This window comes from Chiroxiphia lanceolata, chromosome Z, assembly GCF_009829145.1.
Source record: "Chiroxiphia lanceolata isolate bChiLan1 chromosome Z, bChiLan1.pri, whole genome shotgun sequence".
NCBI classification, from domain to species: domain Eukaryota; kingdom Metazoa; phylum Chordata; class Aves; order Passeriformes; family Pipridae; genus Chiroxiphia; species Chiroxiphia lanceolata.
The window spans coordinates 68,771,165-68,795,982 of NC_045671.1; the positions used below are offsets into that span (position 1 = coordinate 68,771,165).

The window sequence follows — 24,818 nt, forward strand, 5'->3', positions numbered from 1 at the left end:
GATCAAACCCAAGATAAATCACATGCCTCAAAGATTTCCTGTTTGCTCCAGCGTGTATCATTGGTCTAATAATAGAGGCAGACTCCCTACAGAACCTAACTTAGCTATTCATTTTTCATACTACACTTTCCATTTTACAGCCATAAAATGGATTTGGGGGGGGGGAAAAATGCCAGTAAGATATAGGTGGGCAGACAACGGTGATTTCTAAATTTATATCTCATCACCCATACACAAAACATCACAGACAACAGCACAGAAGTGCTTGCACAGTACTAATCATTGGCACAGCTTAATAGAGTATGTTGCCCCGGGGTCTTGTGTTTAGCAGTGAGAGTGATGGGGCCTTTGGTTATTTAGCCAGTTCCTTTGTAAGTGTCAGCCCTCCCACAGTGACACCGTGGACAGGGCTTCTTTCAGAAACAGCCAGAAATCGCTGATAATCAAAGGGATGCACATTCCTCTTTTCCTGTTCCCCTGCCATTCCTCTGCCAAAGGATATCAGGATCTTCTCTGTTTTCTTTTCAAATGAAAGTCCTTTTGCTATCCCTTTCAAAGAGCAGTTACCCTGAACTTCTCGAGTTTAAGGAAGAGGGGTCCAGAATTCTTTTAGTTTGCCCCCGGCCCAAAACTCTTCCTGCTTGATTTATTCTTACTGGCTATTTAATTGCTTGCTGACTTTTATATGGGAAGTCTGGGTTTTATTCAGCAACATTGGGTTCAGTTCTTGCAGTGGCCCAGATTTTGGTACAGTCATAAGCTATGTGATTCAGATTTGCCTTATCTAAGCTCCTCACAGGGGATTGATAACTGTCAGCTGTAACCTTATCAAATTATATTCAGTTTCCTGTAATGAAAAAGTTGTCATTTAAGTGCAGTTCAAAGTCACATTGCTGCTACAAGTAATGTTCTTGTAGTGTCCTATCAACTTATTCTTGCTTCTGTGGCTTTGCAGCCTGCCTCATCCATAGCTCTCGGGCAGGCCACCGACAGCAACTCAGTGAGTTTCCTTCCTCCACTGCTGTGCTGCACACGGGGAATCTGCAAGGGCCCTCGTCAGTTCCTGGGTTCTGCCAGTGTTCACCCGGCAGGGCTAGAGGAGCAGCTGGCTTCCTCTGCACCTTTCCTCGTTCCAGATGCAGAAAGCAAGTAAAAAACAAGAGGGCTACCAAAAACTGCCTTGAAGGAAGTGTATTGTCATCACCAGCTGCTGGCACTACCAGGCTGCTCAGCTGACCCATTAGATGCAGACCAGGCACAAGCACACAACTCATTGAGATACACAGAAAGGGTCCTTTTTTTAATGCTGGTATCAAAGGTACAGCAGTCACCTGGTTGGAATGGTGTGGACAGACAGCACCACAATGTGCCATAAAGTTGAGTGGGGGTTAACAGAATTATTCTGCCCAATGTAAATTTTTGTGTAACAAAGCTACCCTTTTAAAATGTTCTCTGCAGACTAGCCCATGCTTTCCACCATGTTTGTGGTCCTCTACAGGACTCAGCACTCTCAGGGCATCATCCAACATTTTTGTTTCATGACTGCAAGCCCCAGCCTTTGCCCACCGATGCCTCTGATTGTAGTTACTGACCGAGAGCATGTCCAGGCATTGCTCTGTTAGACAACACAAGAGAAACTTGTTTTTCATAAGGCTTTAATGTGCTGCCTTGTGGCAATGGAGTTAATTTATTAGCTGGCTATAGGAGTAGGCTTTTTGCTAGTACACGATAGTTGCTTGGAGGGAAATATGAAGTATGGTTGCATTTCCATTGTCCCCACCCACTGCTAGATTGTGACAAGAGGTAAGGACCTACCTTGCCTGGTCTTTGTCTTCCAGAGTTATCCAACAGCCAGAGGAGGGTGTTGGAGAAATAAATTCTGTTTGCCTGCTGGTGGTGTTTTCTGTTTACAAGTCTTTATTAATCCATACAACTCCAACATTTTGGAAAGGGAGGTACACATGACAGGCCATGAAGCCTGAGGAGCATCCCCCCTGAGGCAGCAAATTAATTCTTGGGTAGAACTCTACTTGTGGCAGTATTCAAGTGGCTGTTCCCTATCAAGAACACGCCTTTGATTTTCCACAGGTTTCATGGGATTTGTAACAGAGATGAGGTTGCACTTCCAGGCTGCAAAGAGCTGAGAACTGCCTGACTAAAGGCAATGCTGGGGCTGGGCCTCAACCACTAGGTAGCAAAAATGCCAATAAAAAGAAAAAGAGAAATGCCCCTAGAGGCACAAATTCATCAGTTTGAGCCCATGTGGTTAATGTTAGGAGCAACTGAAAACTTGAGGTTATGATGGAGAGTGCTAAGCCATGTTACCTGAAGGCATCACGCAGCCAAGTATGGAAAACACATATTCCAGGGAGAGGTGGCAGTGCTGGCTGGCAATCAGAGGGTGGACAACCTGGACTAAAGTGAGAAGGATGGAAGATGGAAGGACACGGATGGGAGATGTTCTGAACCAGAACTGTGAAGCCTCATTTCCAGGAGTGGAATTTCCTATTTTTCCTCATTTCCTATCAGTGGAATTTGATGCACCACTGGGTTTGTCAGCTGCAGGGAGGAGAAAAGAGAGGCTGCAGAGGTGAGGCTGTTGCAGCAACTATGGGGCAGGAGACTCCTTCAAGCAGATGTGCCTTCTCCCTCCCAAGCCCATCTCAACTTCCCTGCTCCCTGGGGGCGGTATGCCAGGAGCCAAGGAAGGCACACGCAGAGTGCAGGATTTGTGAAGGAGCCAGGCTTCCCAGAGCTCCCAAGGGAGGACTGACTACCTTTGTACCATCTGGCACCACACAGGAAGACAGCAGAAAAATACCAGCCCTGAAGGGGTGAGGGACGGTTTCTGGAGCAAAGGTGGGGTGGGAAACAGTAGAACTCCTGGAGCCTCATCTTTGCCCTGAGCACTTCTCAGGTCCTTCCTGATCTCAGTTTTGGCCACCAGCAGACACCTCTCCCCACCAGCAGCTTCTTAAAATGTGCATCTTTGCTGGGCAAGACATGTTTTTAGCCAGCTCACCAGTAACTTTTGCAAGACCAGACACTTCCACGTGCCAGAGGGCACAGTTTGGAGCCAGCCATCCACCTGCCCATACACCCTGAAACCTCTCTGCTCTCCTCTGGCTTCCTGTCCCCCCAAAACACCCTCCTGCTTTCTCTTGGTGTTTGCTTACAGGCCCCAGCAAGCAAACCCCATTCAGTGTGTCCCTCATGCTGTTTCCCCTCTAATCCCTTCCTCCGCCTCCTCCTCCTCCTCGTCCTCCGTGCACCCTTTTCCGGCAGGCAGCTGCACCGCATCCCACTGTCCTTCATCTCTACCGCGGTGCCGCAGCACTTTCCTCCTCCACCTCCTCCTCCTTCGCTTTTTCTTCTCTCACACCGAGCGGAGGTGCTCTGACCTTTTCCCTTGCCTTTTCCCTGTCCCGTTCCCGCTGTCCCAGCTCCCCGCCGTGGCAGGACGCGGGCAGCGCAGGCAGCACCGCGCGGGGTGCCCAGGGCTGTGCTGAGTTAAGGACTCCACGGAGGATTTCGGAGGGCGTGGATACAACTGATACGTCGGACTTGTTGGTGCTGCGATGCGTATTGCACGCTGCGTGAGCTGTGTTCGGGAGACCAGCCTAACACACGCGGCTTTGCAACCTCGTGCTTGGAATCATGCACTTGTCTGTGTGTCAGCTAGGGAACAAGCAGCCACTTAGCACAGCAGGCTCAGAAAGGGCTGATGGGCTGCCAGAGCCGAATTCACTTTCAAGTTGCACCCAGGCAGCTGTTTCAGCTGTGACCAGGCTCTGCAAGTACAGGGACAAGGTTCTGCAGAACAAGGGCTGTTTCAAGTCCTTGGCTTCCTTGGCAGTTTCCTACCACGAGAAGCCTCTCTGCCCTCCTTCCCCCACCACGTTTATGTGAATGCATGCTTGAGACAGTACTGAGTCCCTGTGCCTTTTGACAGCACACAGTACCTCAACCGCCTGCTGCTCATTTCCCTGTAAAAACCTCCCACTGCTTCACTGGGACTGGAGACATGTAGGGACTTGGGCTCTTTGGAGATGCACAGGCTCATCATTGCTGTAGGCACATTATTATTTCTAACAGATTGTCCTCTGCATTAGAATCTTTGTTTTCTTTTTCCAGTTCTAACTTTACGGTGAGGTCTCATTCAGGAGGTGGCACCACGTCTCAGGGCACTGTGACCACTTCCTGCATTTTGGTGGCACTACCTAGCTTTGAATATGAAAATCTTCGAAACCATTTGTTCTGAGTTGATAACTGTAAACAAAGATCTGGCTCAGCTCTGCTGTTTTCTCAGCTTGTCTTTCCATTTCATCAGGCTGATTGATCTCTGCTTTCATAAATGCTCCTCGCAGCCCAAATTTTATCCGCAGCATCTGCTGTTCAGATGTCAAGGCTTGGAAGACTTCAGGGGCAGGCAAACTACTAGTGAGGGCCAAGACTTTGCAAGTGTGAGAGAAAACTCTGTTTTAAAGATAACTTCTTCAGGAGTGTCAGAGAAACTTTGTTCTTGTCTAGCTCTGCATCAACCTGTTTGCCTCTCATTTTCAGTGGTAACAACTGCTGCCCGGGAGCCTTCATCCCAACACATGCAGTGCTCCATGCCAAGAGGTTCCACTTTCTCCTTCCAATTTAATTTAAGGTTTTTTATCTTGAAGGCAATCATAAAATTCAAAGAGCAATTCCTGCCACATCCTATGGCCTCGATAAGCCACCTGAATCCTCACACAGCTTTGTTCATTTCATCCACTTCTCTTCTTATGTGACACCCCATCACACAGCTGGAATGGTGGCAGCTGACAATCTTTCTTTTTGGAGCTGCTGCATCTGGCATGGGAGGGTAGGGGACTTGAAGATATCATAGCAAAATCAAATGCTTCATCGGAAATTTGATGAGATCTACAAGCTCTGTCCCTCTCTGCAGTTGAGGGCATTTGCTCTTTATAATCTTCTCCTGAGTCAGCAGAGATGGTTGCTCTGTGGGTCAATGCAATTCAAAAAGAGGGATTTTTTAGCTTCAGAAATATGTCTGGACACAGATAATAATTCTGTATTGTCCGAAATATTAAAACAATCACCATGTTTCATCAACATGTACTAAAAATGTTTGGAAGCCCATACTCTTTTGTCTCTTTCTTCACTACATTACATACATTACTGAACATTGTCGTGGTGCTTGTGGCTTTTTCCATTATGTTTTAATAAAAAGAAGTGCAATTGCTGTTGTGCATTTTCCTGTGCTGCTCTCTGCCTCTTGCTACCTGGTTGGATTAGAGACTTAGAGATTATTCCACAAGTTCTCCACCATTTTCAGCTTACATTTCTGTGGAAAAGTGTTACATATCATATACTCAAATCTGTGAGTACACGATCAAACAGTGCTTCATGAATACAACCTTCTTACTTGAATTTCTGTACAATGTGAGTTGTTCTACCTTTTTTTTTTTTTGAAAGCTACTATTTTTACAGAAAATGCAGCAGGACAATTGTCTCAGCCACATTAAGCCTTACAAAACTCAGGCTGCTGAAAAACATAGCTCCCCAACCCTCCCACTGAGCTACAGGACAGCTGCCTGTGCCTTCATCTTTAGCTTTCAGAAATAAATTGGAAGAAGACAGGAGCACTTGGAAAAAAAAAAAAAAAAAAAGAAAAAATAAACAAACCAAAAACCAAAGGAAAACAAAAAACCCAAGTATTAAACCCTTGCTTGTGTTCCAAGGTGGACGCTCTCTGGCTGACTCACATCTGTTCTGACCATTTCCCTTTCACCCTGCGAGCTTTTCAGAAACCTTCTCCTGCCAACCACCCATCAGCAGCATGCCCTGTCACCCCTCGCATACCTTCCCACTAAAAACCAGAGCCAGAGATGTTAAAAGGCTCCCTGTTTGGCTGACAGACAATCTGAGTATGGGATGGCCAGCTATTCAGGCCCTGTCTTGCTAAGACTGACTTTCTAGGTGCTCAACAAATGAGAAGATGCTGAAGTCCCACAAAGGGAAACCAAGCATGTTCCGCTTAGAAATGTTCCATCTCCAAATGGTGGCTGGGTTTCTGGGAGGTAGGAGCCCCGGGCAATGCCAAGGATCTTCAGCCACCCAGGACCCAGGCTGCTTAGTATTCCTGTGAGCAAGATCCCTGATGTTGAAGGAGGTTGTGGTAAGCTGGGAGTCAGTCCCTTCTCCCAGGCAGCAAGCAATAGAACAAGGGGAAATGGCCTCAAGTTGTGCTAGAGGAGGTTCAGGTCGCATATTAGGAAAGATTCCTTCACTGAAAGGGTGGTTGAGCATTGGAACAGGCTCCTCAGGGAAGTGGTGGAGTCACAATCCTTGGAAGTGTTCAAAAAAATGAGTAGGTGTAGCACTTCATGGTGTGTTTTGGTGAGCATGGTAGCATTCAGTCAAAGGTTGGACTAGATGATCTTGGAGGTATTTTCCAATCTGAAGGGTTCTGTGATTCTGTGTTTGAGGTGCACCTTCTGCATGATAACAAATGATCGCAACTCTCGCCCAGGGAGAAGGGGGCCTGGGCCCTGTGCTGGACCCAGCCTGGACTCATATTTGGAGGCTGTAGCACAACGAGAGCAAAAGACACTCGCTCAGCTACATTACAGCCAAGAATTTTACAAAGTGGGAATTTTAGTATTTGGGAGACTCAGCTGGGTGGAGCAGCTCCTATGAAGTGCATGAATTTTACTTTGGATCATCCACGGCTAAAAGCAGAAACTGCTCTGGCAGCAGCAAGTCAGAAGACCAGACCTCACCTCTGTCACAGAATCATAAAACCACTTTCTCCATGGGAAAACAGTAGTGGGAGAGTTTGCAAGAGGTCATCAATTAATTAATATTTAATTAATTAATTTAACTCCTGCTAACTCACATCTATCCTTCTCTAAGGCTGTCAGAGCAGAGCTCAAGTTAACTTTCTGCTGTTCTGAAACTAATTCCTGAAGATTTGACCTGGGATGTGAGTCTTCTATCCAGAGATGTCTGTTTGCCACGCTGAGTCGATATTGTTGGGGTTAATGTCAAATAATTTATAAAGAACAACATTTACTCCTTCTAGAGGTTTCTTAGAGATTAGATAGAAATACAGGTAGGAACCAAAGACAGTTTACACAGAACCATCGTTTTGAACATTTTGGTGGAATATTTTGGGCTTCCATTTTCACTGTCTCGTAAACAGAGATGGTATACTTAAATATATACCTAGAATCATATACAATAACTTCTACAATTTCCTATCCCTGGTAACTTCTATGAAGCCATTATAGTCCCCTTGAACGTCTACCTACATGTTTAAAATTCTGTGTTGTCTACCTCCAGGTATTTGCCTGTCATGTTATGTTTTCAAAGCTGTGCTCATGAACATGTACAAATAAAACCCACTTAGACTTCTGAGTGGCACAAGTGAAATTGTGACTATTAGGTAGTTTTTTTGGTGGTTTTCTTTTTTTTTCAGTTTTCATGCACGAGAGTATTGAGTACAGAAGAAATCTGGCCTTTGACATGCATGCATAATAGCTTGTAACTACAAGAGAGCAGTTTTGAGAAATATCAACTAGTCTGGAACTATGGAAACAATTGATGTGAAACAGGAATGTAAACAAAGCACAGTGTATGAGATGCCTTCACAGTCTCTGAATGAAGTCAGAGTATGTTCTTCATATAATTTGCAAAAGTTAAGTTTTAGTCAATATATAATCATAACAAAAGGGATGTGAGAGTAGTGTTAGGCAGTAGAATGTCCTGTAATTATTTGGTAGCATACACAACCAATGGACATATCCTAAAACTGCGTAACTTCCTCAAATAGCTTAAAGATACAATACAGCAAACTGAGAGTTTTGGACACCTAAAACTCTGTCTCTACTGCATGACAACTTTCGGTCATTTGGCTTGCTTTTTACAAGCCAAAGAAGCTGAATACAAATCCCAAATGTTTACAGCTTCACCTCACCAAAAAATATGCAGAACCAAGTTTTGCCTCTTCTACCATGTCAAAATGTCCTATTTCCTGTAACTATTTTAATGGCCTGTCTGTGCCTAGTCAGAAGAATTAACCTAAAGGTATTTAGGTACCTTCACCTAAAAAGCAAGCCAAGGCTGAGCTGGAATAACTGCCTGAACTGTGAGCACAGTGCAACAGTTTGTGTCTATTAGGAGGAGCACATGGGATCGCAGCCAAAACACTCTGCAGACTACTCCCATGGTGCATGAGGAATGGGCTGGGAAGAGATCCAGCTTTCCAAAGGAAGGCTGATAAGTGTAGGGTCAGTTCCTGGCAGGTCAATGGATGATGGGGAGGAGTTCCAGGAGGCAACTTGCCATGGCTCTTGTATAGCCTGCAGAACAAACGCCAATTCCACTAAGCTTCACAAAGGCCCAAAAAGGCCTTTTAGCTGCCTCAGGCCTGAACAAAACAAACTGGGCTGCCATCATCCTTCTCCACACTATCACCCTTATACCTCCTCAGTGGGGCGACTCCTCACATTCACTTTCAATGCAAGTCAGCCAGCGGTCCTGATTTCACATGGTTTGTAATGTTCCAAGGCTCTCAGCAAGCCCAGCGAGCTTGATGCATTAACGCCATGTGCAAGCAACCTGATAATCAGCAAAATCAAAGCGAGCAATAAAAACACTAAAGAGCTTAATTTGGAGTTTAATTCCCCTGCAGGTGACTGTTGGTACAGGAATGCTATCAGACAGCTTACTCGCTCAGGTAAATAACCACTCATCACCGCAACGGGATTTCACCTCACCATGATCTGACAGCAGCACAGCAAACTGTCACACTGCTGAGAGCCCATCTCCTGCTGTTGCATCATGAGCAAACACTTGGCAGCTGAAGCCATATGTGACTTCATGACTTTGTTCCTGAAGAACAATGCTGCTTAGTCTTGTCACGGCCCCAACAACTCTCTTCTGCACAACGCTGATGAGAAAAATCCACAGCCAGCTCCCTGATTATACCAGCTCATTCCCAGAAATTCAAAGAAGAAATCTCAGCTCCGTGGGACTCAGGAAATCTTTACCCAAAATGTTCAGCATTTCAGCACAAAGCAGGACTTTTGCAGGTGGCTTCTGTGGGAGGAAGGTTACATCAGTGGTGAAGACATTGCTCAGAAAGCTCTCCACTGTCCCCTGGGAATTGCTAAGCTCACTTTTATATCTCTTATATATAGAAATCAAGAGGCAGGTAGAATAAAAGTAAAAACTCAGCTTGAAAGCACAAAGAGTGAAATCTACTGAAATATTAAGCAAGCTTCCTCTTTCCTCGGGCCAAACTCATCCATTAACCTGAAGCAGCCTTCAGCTGAGACATGCTTTTCATTCCCATGCTGTTTCCAACAGTGTTTTGCATTTTCATCTCTGTGGCACATTTGATACCATGAAACAGCAAAAAGTTACCAGTCCATAATAAAAGGTTACTGCCCCACTTTCCAAATACTCCCCTGCTCAGTGGCTGACAACCTCTGTAACTGAATGGGTCAGCGTCTCATTACCATGTACTAAAGGTCAAAAAAGGAGAAACACAGATGTTTAAATTCTGAGAGTATTAGTAGAAAAAAATCACATGAATCTTTGTTAAGAGAAAATAGTGGTGCTCCAGAGGAGCAAGGCAAGGCCCACAAGAAAAAGTCAGAGAAGATTATGTAACATTCAATATTATACAAGATTTCTAATGGGGAGAAAAGTTTTACTTCTACAGTCATATCTCATCACAGAGATGATGGGTTTACTAGACAGCAAGGCCTTGTGGTGATCATACTGTGAAAAACAAGCAAGGCCAATCTACGTGTAAGTTTCCAGTTTCTTCTGCACCTGAAGGAGCAAATGGCGTTGAAGAAGGATGGGGTTTTATTTGGTGCAGGAATCCAGTCCATGAGGTAGCACTGGGAACAATACAAGAAAGCACCATTTATTTTAATTACGTCTTATCACTGAAGACATATAAATTACCTGACAGATATTACATGAAGAAAAAAAAAAAAAAGTTCTAGCAACCTTAGCAGACAAGCCAAAAGGTAAATGTCAATATTGACAGAAGAATGGTTATCAGAGTGATGCAATTAGGTTAAGTAATGTCATCATAAACTTGCTTGCACATTTGAGTGTAAAAGTTGTTATATATATATATACATAGGTTATATGAAAATTTAGTTATATGAAAATTTACCACAAGGAAATCTAGTTTTGTCAGCTGATGACAGTATCAAAGAAAGATAACTCCACAGATACTATAACCATGGTTTGTGTGTGTCTATACTTAAATAGATAACTTCCAAGTAATTAGAGTTCTTCAAGCTGAAATAGCCAAATGTACATTCACTTGGGGAAATAGATGTTTCCTATTATCCACAACCATGAGATTTCCATGATGTAGTACCTGTAGGAGAGAACCTGCCCAGTTCCTCACCATACTGAACACATAAATAAACTCTGAGCAATTTCAGTCTCTTGTCATTAAAAAAACCCAACCAACCAACCAAAAAAAACCGAAAAAAACCCCCAACCAAACAAAAAAACCCAAAAACCAAAACCAAAAAAACCACTAATAAAAATATTTTCCCGTCTGAACTCAGACAGAAAGAAATCAAGATAAGAAATAAAAGTATATACAGACTACAGAGTTTGAGGTTATTGATAAATAAATTCTTTTTCAGTCCTTTGACATAACACTGCAAATATTCATTCTTCTGGCAGCAATTCCTGGTGTCTCACAGATAAACTGCTACCACAAAATAATCACCACTTGATAAAACACAGTATCAGTAAAGCCATCCTCTGTGTCCTGAGTTCACATGACATGCTCTAGTGGGAGCAGAAAACTCCACCTTGGTACCTCACAACCAGCTGGGGAAATAACTCTCCCTTTAGATTTTCTCTGCATGCAGGTGCTATTCCTCTGGACCTGACAGCATCAACATGAGTGAACTGGTGAATGAAGAGTCTGATCCTATCAACACAAGAAAAGAAGAAACAAACAAACAGCAAGAAATCTGAACTGAGCTGTGAAAGTGGGCATACAGAAGCTTCCTTCTCTGCAGAGCCAGCTATCCCAAACCTGAAAGTGCAGGTGGAAGTCTTGGGATTTCCCAAGCTGAAAACAAGATCCCTTCCTCCTAATACAAAAAAAGTTCCACCCCTGAAAATTCCTTCCCTTCTGAGCCACAGGACCAGGATGTAAAGCACCTGAAGACGAAAAAGTTCACTTATTTCTGCAAAAGACATGTGTGAGGACACTCCCAAAAAGAGCTGGTGTGAGTGTGGGTGACTGATCCGGACAATGGAGAAAGGCCCAGAGGAGATAGGCAAGAATGATGTGCTGAGGGAAAAATGTAAGGAAAAACAACAAACTGTCATAAAGGAAGATGAAATTATCTCAGCACAAGGGGGACTGGACAGTAACCTTTGCTTTAGGAATACAGCTGCATCATTCAGTCACTGGATTGCATAAACAACCTTCCCTGAATAGTTAGTCAAGAGTAATGTTTTCCTGAGCTAGCCAGACCAGCGTGGGAGGGTTGTCTGTACGTGACTCAGCCCAATAAAAAACCTAAAAACCAAACAACTCACAAAATCAGTTGGAAACAAACAACTGGCTTGATCTGGGTTCAACCTGCACGTTCCTTCCCAGAAAGTGGAGGGACACAGTGCCATGACAGCAAGCATTTAGAAACCAGCAATGGTAATTTGCACAGTACATTTGTATTGTGATTTTGCTGTGTATTGCAATTGCTATATTTGTGCTTGTGCTGCAGTTTCAGTATACTGCTGTATCATTCTGCTAAAACAAAGCCCTGGATACATCTACGAGAACTTGGTTGGAGAATACTGGACTGCGGCTGAGGGACGCAACATGAGTCCAAGGCAAAAGAAGAAACGATCACTGGAGACAAGAACTCCTCCTTCTTCTGGATTACCTGTCATTGAACTGAAGATTTCCCAGTAGGAAGTCACAACGTCTTTCGCAGCCTCAAATACCAGAGCACTGAATCTTGTATAGATGACTAGTATAGCCACACACCCTGAATCGTTAATGGCCACATCCAGTGAAACCTGAAAGGAAATGAGGAGCCTGACTGATTTGCTCAAGTCCTTCATGAGTTTGCAAAACCAAACCAAAACAGAACAAATGAAAGAACCCCACCCTAATGATTGGCCAGACGGTATTGTCCATACTCCTCCCTGACCAAGAGACCAGTAGAACCAATTAAGAGGCAGAGGAAAATCACTTTGTTTTAGAGGTTGCAGGAATGTGTGAGCCCAGGCCTTACAACCTATTGTCCTTGTACAATAGGATGAGACAGCTACAGGAGAATCAATAGATCATTTCACACAACAAAAGGCTTGATACTCAATGCTACATGAACTAATAGTGGTAGGACTGTGGAAATACTTAATTATTGCAATAATGTAATTATGACAATGTAATATAACTATTCTCAAGAGGGGTACTTCAGGATTTCCTTCTCAGTAACCTATTTAAAAGTTTTCTTTAATTTAGGAGTATTTAAGATGACATTCCTTGGGAACTGTTTCACGTTATTCATAGTGGATTATACAGCAACTTTGCAACACTTTTCCCCCCCCATTTTTACCTGTTTCAGCCTATGTTACACTGTAATTGGGCCTTCTCTCCATTTTGCACAATAAAATGCTGCAGTTCCATCAGAGATGTCTGTACAAAGATAAAATTTCCATTGAAAGCATTGAACAAACATAAAGGGAAATCTCTAAGAGCAATTGCTGTCACACTTTTGAGTCACGTATCCTGTTTTTCTCTTTCTCATTTATAAACAAATCATTATCGTGGCAAAGTATGGTAAATAACCTGCTGTGCTTAAAACAGCAGGAGTTACATACCTGAACTTGCAGTCATCAACATGCTTCAGCAGACTGTGTTTTGGTTGCTAAAATAGCTCAAAAAACCCCCTTCCACCCTGCCAAAGCCACCTGATGAAGGTGTAAGGAAATGGAGAAAGTCAATAGATTAAAACCTAAAACACGTCTCAAGAAAGAAAGAAAGCAAAAGGGCAACTAGGAATAACTGCATGAGTCCAGAAAAGCATGTAACAGAAGTCTTCTGAAAAGTATTTAGAAACTGTTGTGGTTTTAGTTTTACCAAAGCAACTACTTTGCTTTCCTTCTTCCTAAGTTCAAACTGGGATTTGCTTTGCACTTTCTTCAGCTTCAAGAGAACTCCTTCAAAATTCCCACAGGGTGCCCATACCCCGAACTCTAAGTAGAGCTGAAGGAAAATGAAATCCTAGAAAGACAGAAGATTTCTTGGACATTTTATTTTCATTAATTTGCTGCTACAGTTATTAAGACCATGCTAGTGACAACATAGACAAGATGGTAGCTGGAAACACAGAAGAAAAAAGGCCAGTGAAAAATTACTCCCTCAGTATGACAAGAAGTAATACAAGTATTTAGCTATTTATTTTTTCCCCATAAAACATACCTGTGGATTTGAACTGTCCCAGTTAGACAGGGAAATCTCATACTTTGCAGAGGTGCAAGGAGGAAAGAAAAGCAAACACTTCACATGGGTCAGATACCATGTCACAGCAAAATGAAAACTGGGGCAACAGGGGGAAGCCAAAACTTCTCTTTTTAGAACTGGTTCCAATTCCTACCTGTTGAAGCATCAGCCCATTTCAAAACAAATCTCTCTTTCCATAATTTAAGGGTGGGGCATTTTTGCCTATTCTGCTACTTTCTAATTTCATTGAATTGTTTGCTTTATAAAATAGGCTTCAGTGAAATGCATTTAAACAAATTGTCAGCTACTTCATATGAGCACAATTGAACAACTATATGCCATTCTACAATTCCCATCTCTGCTTTTTAACTTCCAATCACGTTTTTTTCAGAGAAGTTTCCAAAATTTCTGCTACTGTGCAGGTACTAGTTGTGGCCAATGCAAACAGTAAGTGATGCAGACCTCTTTTACAGATGATTGTGTGGATGTAACAGACCCTACTTGAAAAAAGAAGAGGAAATTTTTAACACATGCTGGGGAAACACATTGTGCTTATTAGCCAGAATTCTTTTCCTAGCCTGGCCAGTAGCAGACAGCCTTCATCTTCTCTTTCTATATTGCTACTAAACAAGAGACATTGTGGTATAGAGAGGAATAGGGTGCAGTGCATGAAAGGTCATCCGCTGAAAGACAATTAGTTGTTTTTTGTGCCAGCCTTTCTTCCCTTACTTCAGAGTTCTGTGATACTGAGAGCCCTCATGGGTCTAGTAAAGTCCACACCTAGCCCTAACATGACTGCATCAGCAGTTAACAAGACATTTTATTACAGGGAAAAAAAAAAAAAAAAAAGCTCCTGCAGGAGAAATCCAAGCCCACTGTCAGAATGGATTGCGTCTGTTCTTCGAAAAATCCTCTGGCAATAAGAAAGGAAGCCAGCAACTGTGCAGCAGTCCCCTCTTCAATCTGGTACTTCTGAAAAGCTCCAGGGGAGAAATAATCATCCCTCTCAATGGGGGAAACATCTACTTGAGTCAGCTATTAAACCAATTTCACCAACACAAAAAGCTTAAACACACAAGAACTCCACGCATCAGCCACCTATCAGCACACCTAAATTTACCTTGCAGACTTAATTTTGTTGTGCTGCTTTCCTGGAGGGTTATGAAGCTAAAATATCTGAAGGAAGGGCCGAGCAAGTACAGCAGCCAGAGCATAACAGGGCGGGGGAAAACAGGGATCTTTGGCCAGAGTGGAAGGAAACAGTGCTGAACATTAAGACTATGAAGTTACCCTCACATTTTTCAGAAGCAGCTGACATAAGGCAACAACTTATTGCGCCCAGAGGAGAGGATTTATTTCTCATCATTCCCCGCTCTTGGCCATAGTCTTTCCCTCCTATCAGACGTGGTACTGCTGGCCCTCCTCTGCCACGAGCCAAACCTGCTGCTTTAGCGAACTGAAGTGCCCCACAGAAGAGTGCAACCAGCACCAGAACTGGTGGGCATAAGAAGGGTGATAGTGGGAGTACCCAGCTCCGTGTCGGGGGGGCAGAGACCACGGGGGTGTGTGGCACTGCAACAACCCACCACGCCTCAGGAGGTCACACTTGAAATTCCTGCAGAGTAAGAAGAGAGGGTTATTTTGCAGAGAACACAGATGCAATCTGCTATCTGGTCACACATGCCAACAGCACGGCAACAGTTGTTGAAACGTCTTTTCCTTGTCACTTTTGAATTTCAGCAATTTCAAGTTCATTTTAAGCGCAAAGTGTAACAGCAACAAGATTTTGGAACTCTGTGAGAAAAACCCAGCTAAACCAGGAGCTACTAGGAAAAAAAAGAAAAAAAAAAAAGGCAAAATGTCATGACAGTTTTGGCAAAATCCTGGGGAAAAGAAAAAAGAGAGTAATTAAAAATCTCACACGTCGGTTTTTTTTTTTAATTTTTAATCAGGTATAATAAATGTACACAAATGGAAGCATCAGCATTTTTGTTCACTGTAACTGCAGGAAATGGCAGGGAAAATAGACACATGGCATGAGTGAGGTCAGAAGTTTCAAGACTGGTTCAAAACATTTCAAAATGTCATGCTAACAGGATATTAAGGGAGGCTCTTAAAGCCATCATGAACAAGGCTTGTTCAACATCAGAACTAGAATCCACACTGCACATAAGTTTGACGTAGACTGAGAAAAGCAATCTTCCTCACATCTAGTTCATCCAGGAATTTCAGCTGTAGGGATTATAACAGGGTTAGCAAGATGCCTTTTTCTCTGATTTTGAATGAATTAATGGACTAAATACATTATTAGAAAGTAAGTGCAAACTGCTGCACCACTTTGTCATGCTAAACTCTTTCTAGGAGTCTTAATAAGGCTGAAGGAGAGACAGCAGCATTTGAGATGTTATAAACCAGTCTAGCACCAAGCAACTCCAAAGTCTAATTCCCTAATTGCCCTTTGGTGGATGCCTTTTGGGGAGTGAAAAAACCCCAATATTGCAGAGCCAGTCACAAATATCTGACTCCCTGGATAAGGAAAAAACCTTCACCTCCTGAAGCTACACAGGGTTCACATGTGACTTTAAGTGCAACAATTTAAAACCAGGGTAACACTCTACCCCTTACAGTGCTTATGGGAACATGACACTACAACATACTGGGGACTGTATATTACCAGGGTACTTTTGCAAACCAGTCACCATGAACAGTACTTTGCCCTCTTGATCCTGTCAACAGTTCAGCAACATACACGTTCAGTTCAGCCCTCCACTTCACAAAAGCTGCTTCCACAGCTCTCCGCCCTCAAAACTCACACGTGTTGAACAGCTATTCCAAAAGACGAGGTTCATTTACATACCTCACCCAAAGGGATCCAGGAATTAGACTTTTCACAGTGCTTCAAATGCATAGCAAACTGAGGTTGGAAGTTTTCCCAGACTGAAATGTGTATCTTAGCTACCTTTCTGCAGCACTTGTTAAAAAACTTGCAGATGTTGTTAGCTGACCTAATTCTGCTCTTTCTAAAAATCAGTGAAAATTACTTACTGGGGGATTACCAAAGCCTATGTTAAATGCCTTGACAAAGCACCAGGTGTACAACCACCTCAACTTCACTCTCAGCCAGATTCAATCTCCATTCCCTTTAAGCATGAGACAGACATTGTAAAAAAAAAAAAAATAAATTTCTAGGTGTATTCAACCTTGCATCTTTTCCTTCTGTAAAGCAATTCAGATTTTGCAAATTCACTGCATATTCTAATTCTGAGATGTGTGCATCTTCAATGTATTAAAAGTGTATCAAACTGAAACGACAGCGAAGAAAAAATATTACCTCATTTGTATGACTGCTTACTTACTGTTTTATAATTCTGGAGACTCTTACATACAGAATTAGAAAGAATTTAGGTTTTAAACTAAATTTCTTGGCCTGCCAAAGTGAAAAGTGATGTTCTTGACTTCTAGGCAGGCACTTCTACAACTTCAAAATAGTCATTAGGCAGAATCACATAGCCTTTTCCTGCCAGTATGTCTTTTTCCTTCTGAAACTGAACGACCTCTCTCAGTTTTTCAATCTGTCTTTCCTGACGTCGGCATCGCTGCTGCGCCGTCTTGAGCTTCTTCCGCAGTTTTTCAACTTGTTCCTCCAGCTGTTGAATTCTTTTTCGCTGGTGGACCGTGTCCTCTACGGTATAGTTATGGTCACAAAAAACGGCGAGGTTGCTAGGGGTCTGGAGAGGAGGCATCAGTAATCCAATGCTCGGGTCTACAAACCTGGTATCTATTTGGGGCAAATGGAAAGGAGTCGACGGAGGCGGTGGCAGCACCGGAGCTGCTGGCGGTGGCGGTGGCGGTGGAGGCGGCGGTGGCGGCGGCAGCGGGGGAGGTGGCAGAGGATCTTCCGGCTGTTCTGCAAATTCTTCAGACTAGAAAGAACAAGGGGAGGGAAAAAAAAAAAAAAAAAGTACATTTTCAGGCTTAAGGTTGTTTGCAACGCAACTCCCTCGCTATACAGCCCCGGAATAAACATAAACAACTAGGATTTAAATTAATAAAATAAATTCCAAAGCCTACCTTTTCAAAACTGACAGAAAGTTCTGGGCCTGCCTTGTCTGGCTTCTCAACTGGAGATATTTTTAAGCACCTTCATTTTAAGGGCTCTTTGAAACTCAAGCCCTTGATGTCTCAAATAAATCAAAAACTGAATAATGTAGCAATTACTCTTACTTGAAGACTTAGGTCAAATAGTATCCACAGTTAGCTAAGAAGCAAGAACACAGGCTGCAGTTCCATGAAACAGAGTTCAGAGAACCTAGTAACTCATTGCTACTACTCATTCCCCTTTGTCCCTCCTCCTTTGTGCTGCATCTTACCACTACATAATTGAACCTATCAGCTAACTTCATCAAAAACACAGTAGAAGCTGAGGTAGAACAAGGGTCAGCTACTAAGGGAGCAGAAAGGTGGACACAGCAAGGCCTGTCCTCTCAACAACTGGAAGGGACTCTGTCACTGGTTTTGGGCTCTGGGTTTGGTTTCAAGAGACAGGATGAGCCAAAATAAACAGCTCGTTCAACAGCAAAGCAGGTCTCTCATCCTTGGTAGCTGCTGAGATGACAGAAGGCTATTCATTCTGCCACCATCACTGCAGAAATATTCTGTCCATTTCTAAAAGTCAAAGCAATGCAATACCAGGTATAACCTACACCTGCCCTAATACGTGGAAAAGCTGAGAATCACAGATTTATAGAATGGTTTGGTTTGGAAGGGACCCTAAAGATCATCCAGTTTCAAGTCCCCTCTGCCATGGGCAGGGACACCTTCCACTAGACCAGGTTGCTTAAAGCCACATCCTACCTGGCCTTGGAATATTTCCACAGATGGGGCACCCACAGCTTCTCTGGGCAACCTGTTCCTCACCAGCTTCACAACAGAAAATTTTTACCTAATATCTAATCTAAATCTGCCCTCTTTCAGTTTAAGGCCATTCTCCCTTGGCCTGTCACTACATGCCCTTGCAGAAAGACCTTTTTCAGCCTTTTTGTAGGCCTCCTTTAGGTACCAGAAGGTTGCTGTGAGGTCTCCATGCAACCTTCTATTCTTCAGGATGAACAGTCCCAACTTTCTTTGTAGGAGAGGTGCTCCTTTGTAGCCTGTCTTTGTAGGAGAGGTGCTCCATCCCTCTGACCATCTTCGTGGCCTCCTCTGGACTCACTCTAACAGGTCCACGTCCTTCTTATGTTGCAGGGCCCCAGAGCTGAATGCAGTGTGCCAGGTGGGGTCTCACCAGAGCATAGTAGAGAGGTAGAATCACCTCTCTCACTCTGCTGGCCACACTGCCTTGGATGCAGCCCAGGATATGGCTGCTCTCGTGGACTGTGAGCACACACTGCCCAGTCATGTGGAGAAACAGGACTGCACGGCTTGCAGATGGGATGGAGAAGGGAGAAGCACAGTTCTCCCTTTTGGCAGCAGCAAAATATCAATTGGCTCAACTCCACTGCAGCTTTTTTTGCAGATAAAACTGCAGTTTTTATCACGTTTGTCTTGATAGGTTCACTTGGACAGTTCAGGACAACACAGATCCCTCACCACTTGAGTTTAGGCCAGAGCAGAGAACCAGATTTTTCCTTTTCCAGAGGAATGTAGTATAATTTAGAAATGCTTCTGTGCTCATGATGATTAAAAAAGCACTGTTGAAACAAAAGAGCTTGCATGTTTCCTGTTAAAAAGAAAGCTTAAGACATTCCCAGAGAAAGAGGCACTGTAACAATTTTCTACCTACCCACCTGTTGCCAATATTATTATTACACAGAAAAGCTTAAGGACAGGGAAAATGTTGATTCTGAAGAAGAGCTGACAATCCTCACCATCTAAATATGAAATTCATTAGATCTGAAGGTCATGTCATTAACTTCCTTGACTTAAGGCAACAATATTCGATATTCAGGGGTCTACCTATCCCTCATAAAAACTACCACACCTGGGAGACAGCAACTGAAAAGGCAGTTTGGCGACTGGTAATGAAAGGAAGTTTCCACACACACTCAAATATAACTGATCACACAAAAGCACAAAAACAGCCAATCAACTACCAGTCTTATTTCTCAGCTATAAGAAACTGCTGCTCTTAGCCTATCTAATTCACTCATGAATATTCCAAAGAGCTTGACCCTACCAGCTGTCCCTATCATGTTTTTCCACTAAAGAAAAATACAAAGTGAAGATGTAACTGGGAAAGATAAATTCATTCTTGATGGAAACAAAAGCAAAATTCAGATCATTGCTGGACTGCTGAATTCACACAGAGACTTTTATTTGCAGCTACCGAGCACAGGTTACCTCTATAAATGTGTTATTATTGTCAAAATGTATCACAGAGAACAGCTGGCATCCCCGAGACATCAGGGAATTCTAATTACTTCTTACAGCCAATAAATGGTTTTACTAAGACATAAGTAAAGAAAAAGAAAGTATACCAAACTACATAGTGCCAAATATAAAATCCTGTACTTCAAAATCAGTGTGGATTCAATTCCAAAACAACCACTACTGTTCTTTGTTCCTACATTGTTACTTGAAGATATGTGGCAGTTAATTTAAAGTCCCATGAGACAAATAGGAATAGAACTAAATCCTTCATAATTAAAAGGCACATCCCTGTGTTTTTGTAGATCCAGGCATGACAATGAAATTGGGAACATGGTTCACTACTAATCCTGCTACACCAACTGCACTTTTGCAGATTATCCTGTACACCCACTCAGCTTTCAGACTGTGAAAAAATTTGCAACTATTTTACACACAATAAAGAAAATGTGTTTATTACAGATAAGCAGGGAAGCGTAATCAAACAAAAAACACAGCCATATTTACCTGTAAATTGCCTGTCTCCTTATATGCATTCTGTTTATATTCTCTTATCTTTTATTAGCCACTTTTCATTTTTCAAATACATTGCCATTTTATTTCTGCATCAATCCAACATTGTATATAAGAGAAAAGTCTGAGTTCTCCTCTGTGCACTTCATCCCATCACATGCTGTTGCTCCCTAGACCTATTGTATTTACCATTCTCTTATTTGCCACTTCCTCAATGGTGGAGTGAAAAGAGATCAAATATTTTATATCCTTTATAGGAGTTAAGAATCAATCTTTCCCATTCTTGTCTTGCAGCTTTTTGCAGCTATCAAGAAGGAAGAACTCATAAGAGACTTGCATCTCGTGGTAAACTGCTTTTGTGGCACAGTGAAGGGAATAACACTTCTCACAGGAGACTCTACCATTAGAAGTCAGGGATCAGTCTGGCTTTTGATCACAAGCTTAAGGCAAGACAGAGGTGGTTTCAGGACAGACAGATAGCAGATGAAGGTAAGGTTCTGCCCTTCTGTTTGTACCTCACTTTAACTCTATAAATCCAGAGGATAGAGCCCTTTTGAGGGGACAGTTAACTTTGTTAATTAATATCATCGTCTCTTCAATGCTAGCAGCAGCCATCAGCCATGGTGTGAGCACTACTGAAGGCTCTCTCTAACTCCAAATATAGCAGAAATACTGCTGAACAACCTAACTACAGGGTAATATCTTCTTACTTTGCTGCCGTTCCACTCAATTCAGCATCCGTGTGCTGAACGGGCACACGGAGCTGCTCAGAGCTACCGCCTGCCTGTACAGCCTCTCTGCGCTCCACAGCCTGGGACAGCCCACACCTCTGCTCTTGCTAGCGCCAACGAGAACAGCTGCGGGTTAAGTTCCGGCCACTACAGCCCTCCCGGTGTCCTTAGGCGCACAGGCTCAGCATCCTTCCCAGCCTGCATCCTCTCCCCGCCTGCTGCCCTGCCGCGCTGAGACACACCCGCGCTCCGGCACCTGCGGCCGCGGGTGCCTCGGGGTTTACCTTTTCACCGGGTTCAGTGTAACAAAATATTGTGGGCACCGCATTCTCCTTTAGGAGCTTGTTATTGCATTCCCTCTTAAAGCAATCGGGGGTGAAGTGTTCTGAACAAATGCTGCTGTACTTGGTCGGCTTGAAGTTTTTCCTCTTAACAGCGGCTTCCCACTTCTTGCAAAGATCGGGTCTCGTAAGAGGAAACCTGCAAGTAAGAGGCACTTTCAGCCTTTCTGGAAAGCTTTGTCAGGCCGGGGGGGGGTCATGGCCAGAGCCAAACCCAGCGGGGGCTCCCAGCCCTCTCTGAAAAAGGCGGCTCAGAGGGTCCTGACCCTCGGCTTTCCCCAGGGAGACCCCCAGGAGGGGCAGGCGAGGCTCTCCCCACCTCAGCGGCCGCGGGCGGACGGACCCGCCTGTACGTATGTACGTATGTATGTATGTACGTCTGTCTGTCTGTCTGCCCGTCCGTCCGCCCACGCGCGAGCGCTCCCGCTCCCTCCCCGCGCGCGCCCCCGCGCCGGCCCCGCCCCGCCCCCGGCGCGCCCCGCCCCGCCCGCGCGCGCTCACTTGTGGAAGGAGATGGGCTTCTCTTTGTCGTATCGGTTCCGGCAGCGGTAGGCGGAACACGACTGCACCATCCCGCCCAGCCCCGCGGCCGCGGCGGCGCGGCCTCAGCGGGCAGGGGCGAGCCAGCGGGGCGCCGCGGCCTCAGCGGCGGGCGCCCATTGCTCCTGCCGCCCCCCGCGGCCCCCCCCCGCGCCGTGACCCTCCGGAGAGGGACGGGAACGGGACGCGCGGCCTCTCCCAACTCCAAGATGGCGGCTCCGGCTTCAACGCAAACTCTCGCGGTAGCTGCGCGCGACACGCTCCGCCCATTATGCGAGTCGGCCCTTGGAGCGGGGGCGGGGCTTACCCCGGCGGGCCGTCCAATCGGGGCGCGTCCTGCCCCGGCTCCGCCCCCTGCCGCGCGACCGTGCTCCGCCCCTCGGCGTCCACATCTGGGCAAGGCCGTCCCCCCGCCGCCACATCTGGGCAGAGCCAGCCGCCTTTTCCCCAACATCCACATCTGGGCAGGGCTGCGCTCCCGTCCCGCCCGGGCCGATGCCCGCAGAGGCCGTGCCTGCACGGAGGGAGACCCGTCGGTGGCTCCTCCGCCCGCTCCGTGCCTGGGGCCGCGGCCGGCGGTGCTCGCCCCGGCCGGCGGGGCAGGGCTACAGGCGGCCGTGCACAGCGCGGCCGGCACAGGGGCAGGAAGAAGTTGGCGCTGTGAGCCCCGCAGGAGGTTCTGACTGCCTTCGGGAAAAACAAACAAACAAACAAACAAACACAAAAAAAACCCAAACAGAAACCTAAAACAAAACCAAATCAAGCAAACAAAAAGAAAAGGAAAAAAAGGGGGGGGGGGGGAAGAAAAAGGAGGAAAAAAAAGCAGAGGCAGGGAAAGAGCAAAAGAAATCAACACAAAGACCACATAACACATAGTTGCATTAAGGATGTGTAAAACAGTTCCATGTCACTTACCTAAACTTGTTTTGCGGGTATATCAGCAAACACTAGACAGAGATCTCAATAAATTGATCCGTTGTTACAGATAAGTTTATTTCAAGCAGCTTCGACACATTATCATTCTGTAGGCTCACCTTCCAACTCTGCATTAGATCAGGGAACAAGACCATCCTACATGAGTGACAAAGAGTTTTTGTACAGAACTGACAAATGAACCTCCCTTTAGTGTCACCCAAGTATGTGTCACATCTTATCTGGAAATTGTCTGACAATGACCCTAGACCCACGTGAATGTCCACGGCTTTTTCTCGGACCCCACCCAGGCCATCGTTTTCTCCTCAGCCTACTTTCCCCCTCTACCCTTGCTTTGTAAGGGAAAGAAGAGAAGGTGTACTGGCTTGAGCTTGGAGGCTGTGGTTTGTCTGCCTAGACAGCCCTCTTTGCCTGGCTAAGGGAAGGCACCAGTCAGTGCCATTTGCTCACCCAGGATTATGACAGCAAAGCTGGTAGAGCAAACAGCCTCACCAATACTTCCACAAAGCCACTCACATTAGCTGTTTTCAGTACTCAGTGCTGGCTGAGTGTTGCTAGCTCTGCTCCTCTCTTGCTAGGTCAGCCAAGAGACAAGGAAACAAAAATAAGCTCTTTCTAGCACCACCTTCCACACCAAGAAAAACATGTTTACTCCTCCCCATCCATGTGAACGCTTCTGTTTCAGGCCTTTGCCTGATGGCTTTCTTCTCCCTGGAGTCCTGCTGCTGCCAGTTTTCAGGGCAGCGATTCTGCCACAGCCTCATGGACCAGCAGAGCTGGACTACCCAAGGCAAAATGAGTTTGGGGTGGCCAAAGCCAATGCCAGGTTCACCAACCTGGGCAGAGTCCTGCAGCAGGGCAGGGCACACACCACTGATTGGACCCACAGACGCACCCAGACAAGGCGACGCGATGAACCATGTACGAAGTCCAGTATCACTACGAGGTAGTTCAGGAATGAGCAGAAGGAGATAGTGCCAGGAATAGAACTGGAAACACAGGTCCAAGGTTCACCCAGGAGATGGGGCTGGAGAGAGGAACTCCTGTGACATAACTGGGCAGGGACTGAAGGTGCTGGACTGAGATGAAATGGAGCTCCTGCCCCATGGGCAGGGTGTGTAACCGGGGCCCCAAAAGTACTTGAGTAAAGGTCATCGAGGCCTAGTTAGCGCACTTAAACTCCAGTTCTCCTAAGCATATCAAGCGGGATTCTGAGGCAAAGTCCTTCCAGACTTGACAGCAGTGTCTCTGCCTCCTGCCCCACTTTTGGAGCCAGCCTAGGAACAGTGGAGGTACAGTGTGGGCACGCAGGCCATGGGGCTAACAGCAGAGCTCAGGAGCTTCACTAGCTCCTGGGGGAAGAGGCACTTAGACAATGTGTAGGGAGGAAATGCGTGGGAAGAAAGCATGACTAGATTGCAGAAGGGTGATGCCTAACTGAGGGGATGCTTGGGGTCCCACCACAGATGAGGAGATCCGGTGAATGTGTAGATGAGCCACCGAAGCACTCAGTCAGCAAGCTGATTTTGAAGACTTAAATGAGAGATTTCAGTAGCTCTGTCAGAATCACACTGGCATACTGAAGCAAAAGGGATTTATAAAAGACTGGGTGCAAGGAAATTTCCTCATTCTATAAGAATTTCAGGGACTTGCAGAGGGGCAGAGGCAATTGTCTCGAGTAAAGATAATAAATACCACCTCCAAACTAAAAACCTTTTTTTTTACATTTCAGTAAGGTTGAAAATGTTGGAAATATGTATAGGCTGTTTCAACCCCTTTCTCTTAACTAATTTTTTCAGAGGAAAACTACTTCAAATCCACCCTCTTCTTCCAAGCTACTTTTGGTTTGACAAGTCAGCATGTTTCCTGATGGCCAAGTGTTTGCCTGGCAGA

At 44.9% G+C, this 24,818-nt stretch overlaps 1 protein-coding gene across 1 annotated transcript; it reads right to left on the minus strand.

Moving 5' to 3' along the window:
* Positions 1 to 15,430: 15,430 nt before the first annotated feature.
* Positions 15,431 to 22,179, minus strand: THAP1 (THAP domain containing 1). The gene is made up of 3 exons (XM_032676533.1): positions 21,954 to 22,179; positions 21,396 to 21,591; positions 15,431 to 17,424 (listed from the first exon to the last, which is right to left on the minus strand). The coding sequence occupies exons 1-3, from the start codon at positions 22,022 to 22,024 to the stop codon at positions 16,960 to 16,962; spliced, it is 732 nt and encodes a 243-aa protein (XP_032532424.1). The 5' UTR covers positions 22,025 to 22,179; the 3' UTR covers positions 15,431 to 16,959.
* Positions 22,180 to 24,818: the final 2,639 nt, after the last annotated feature.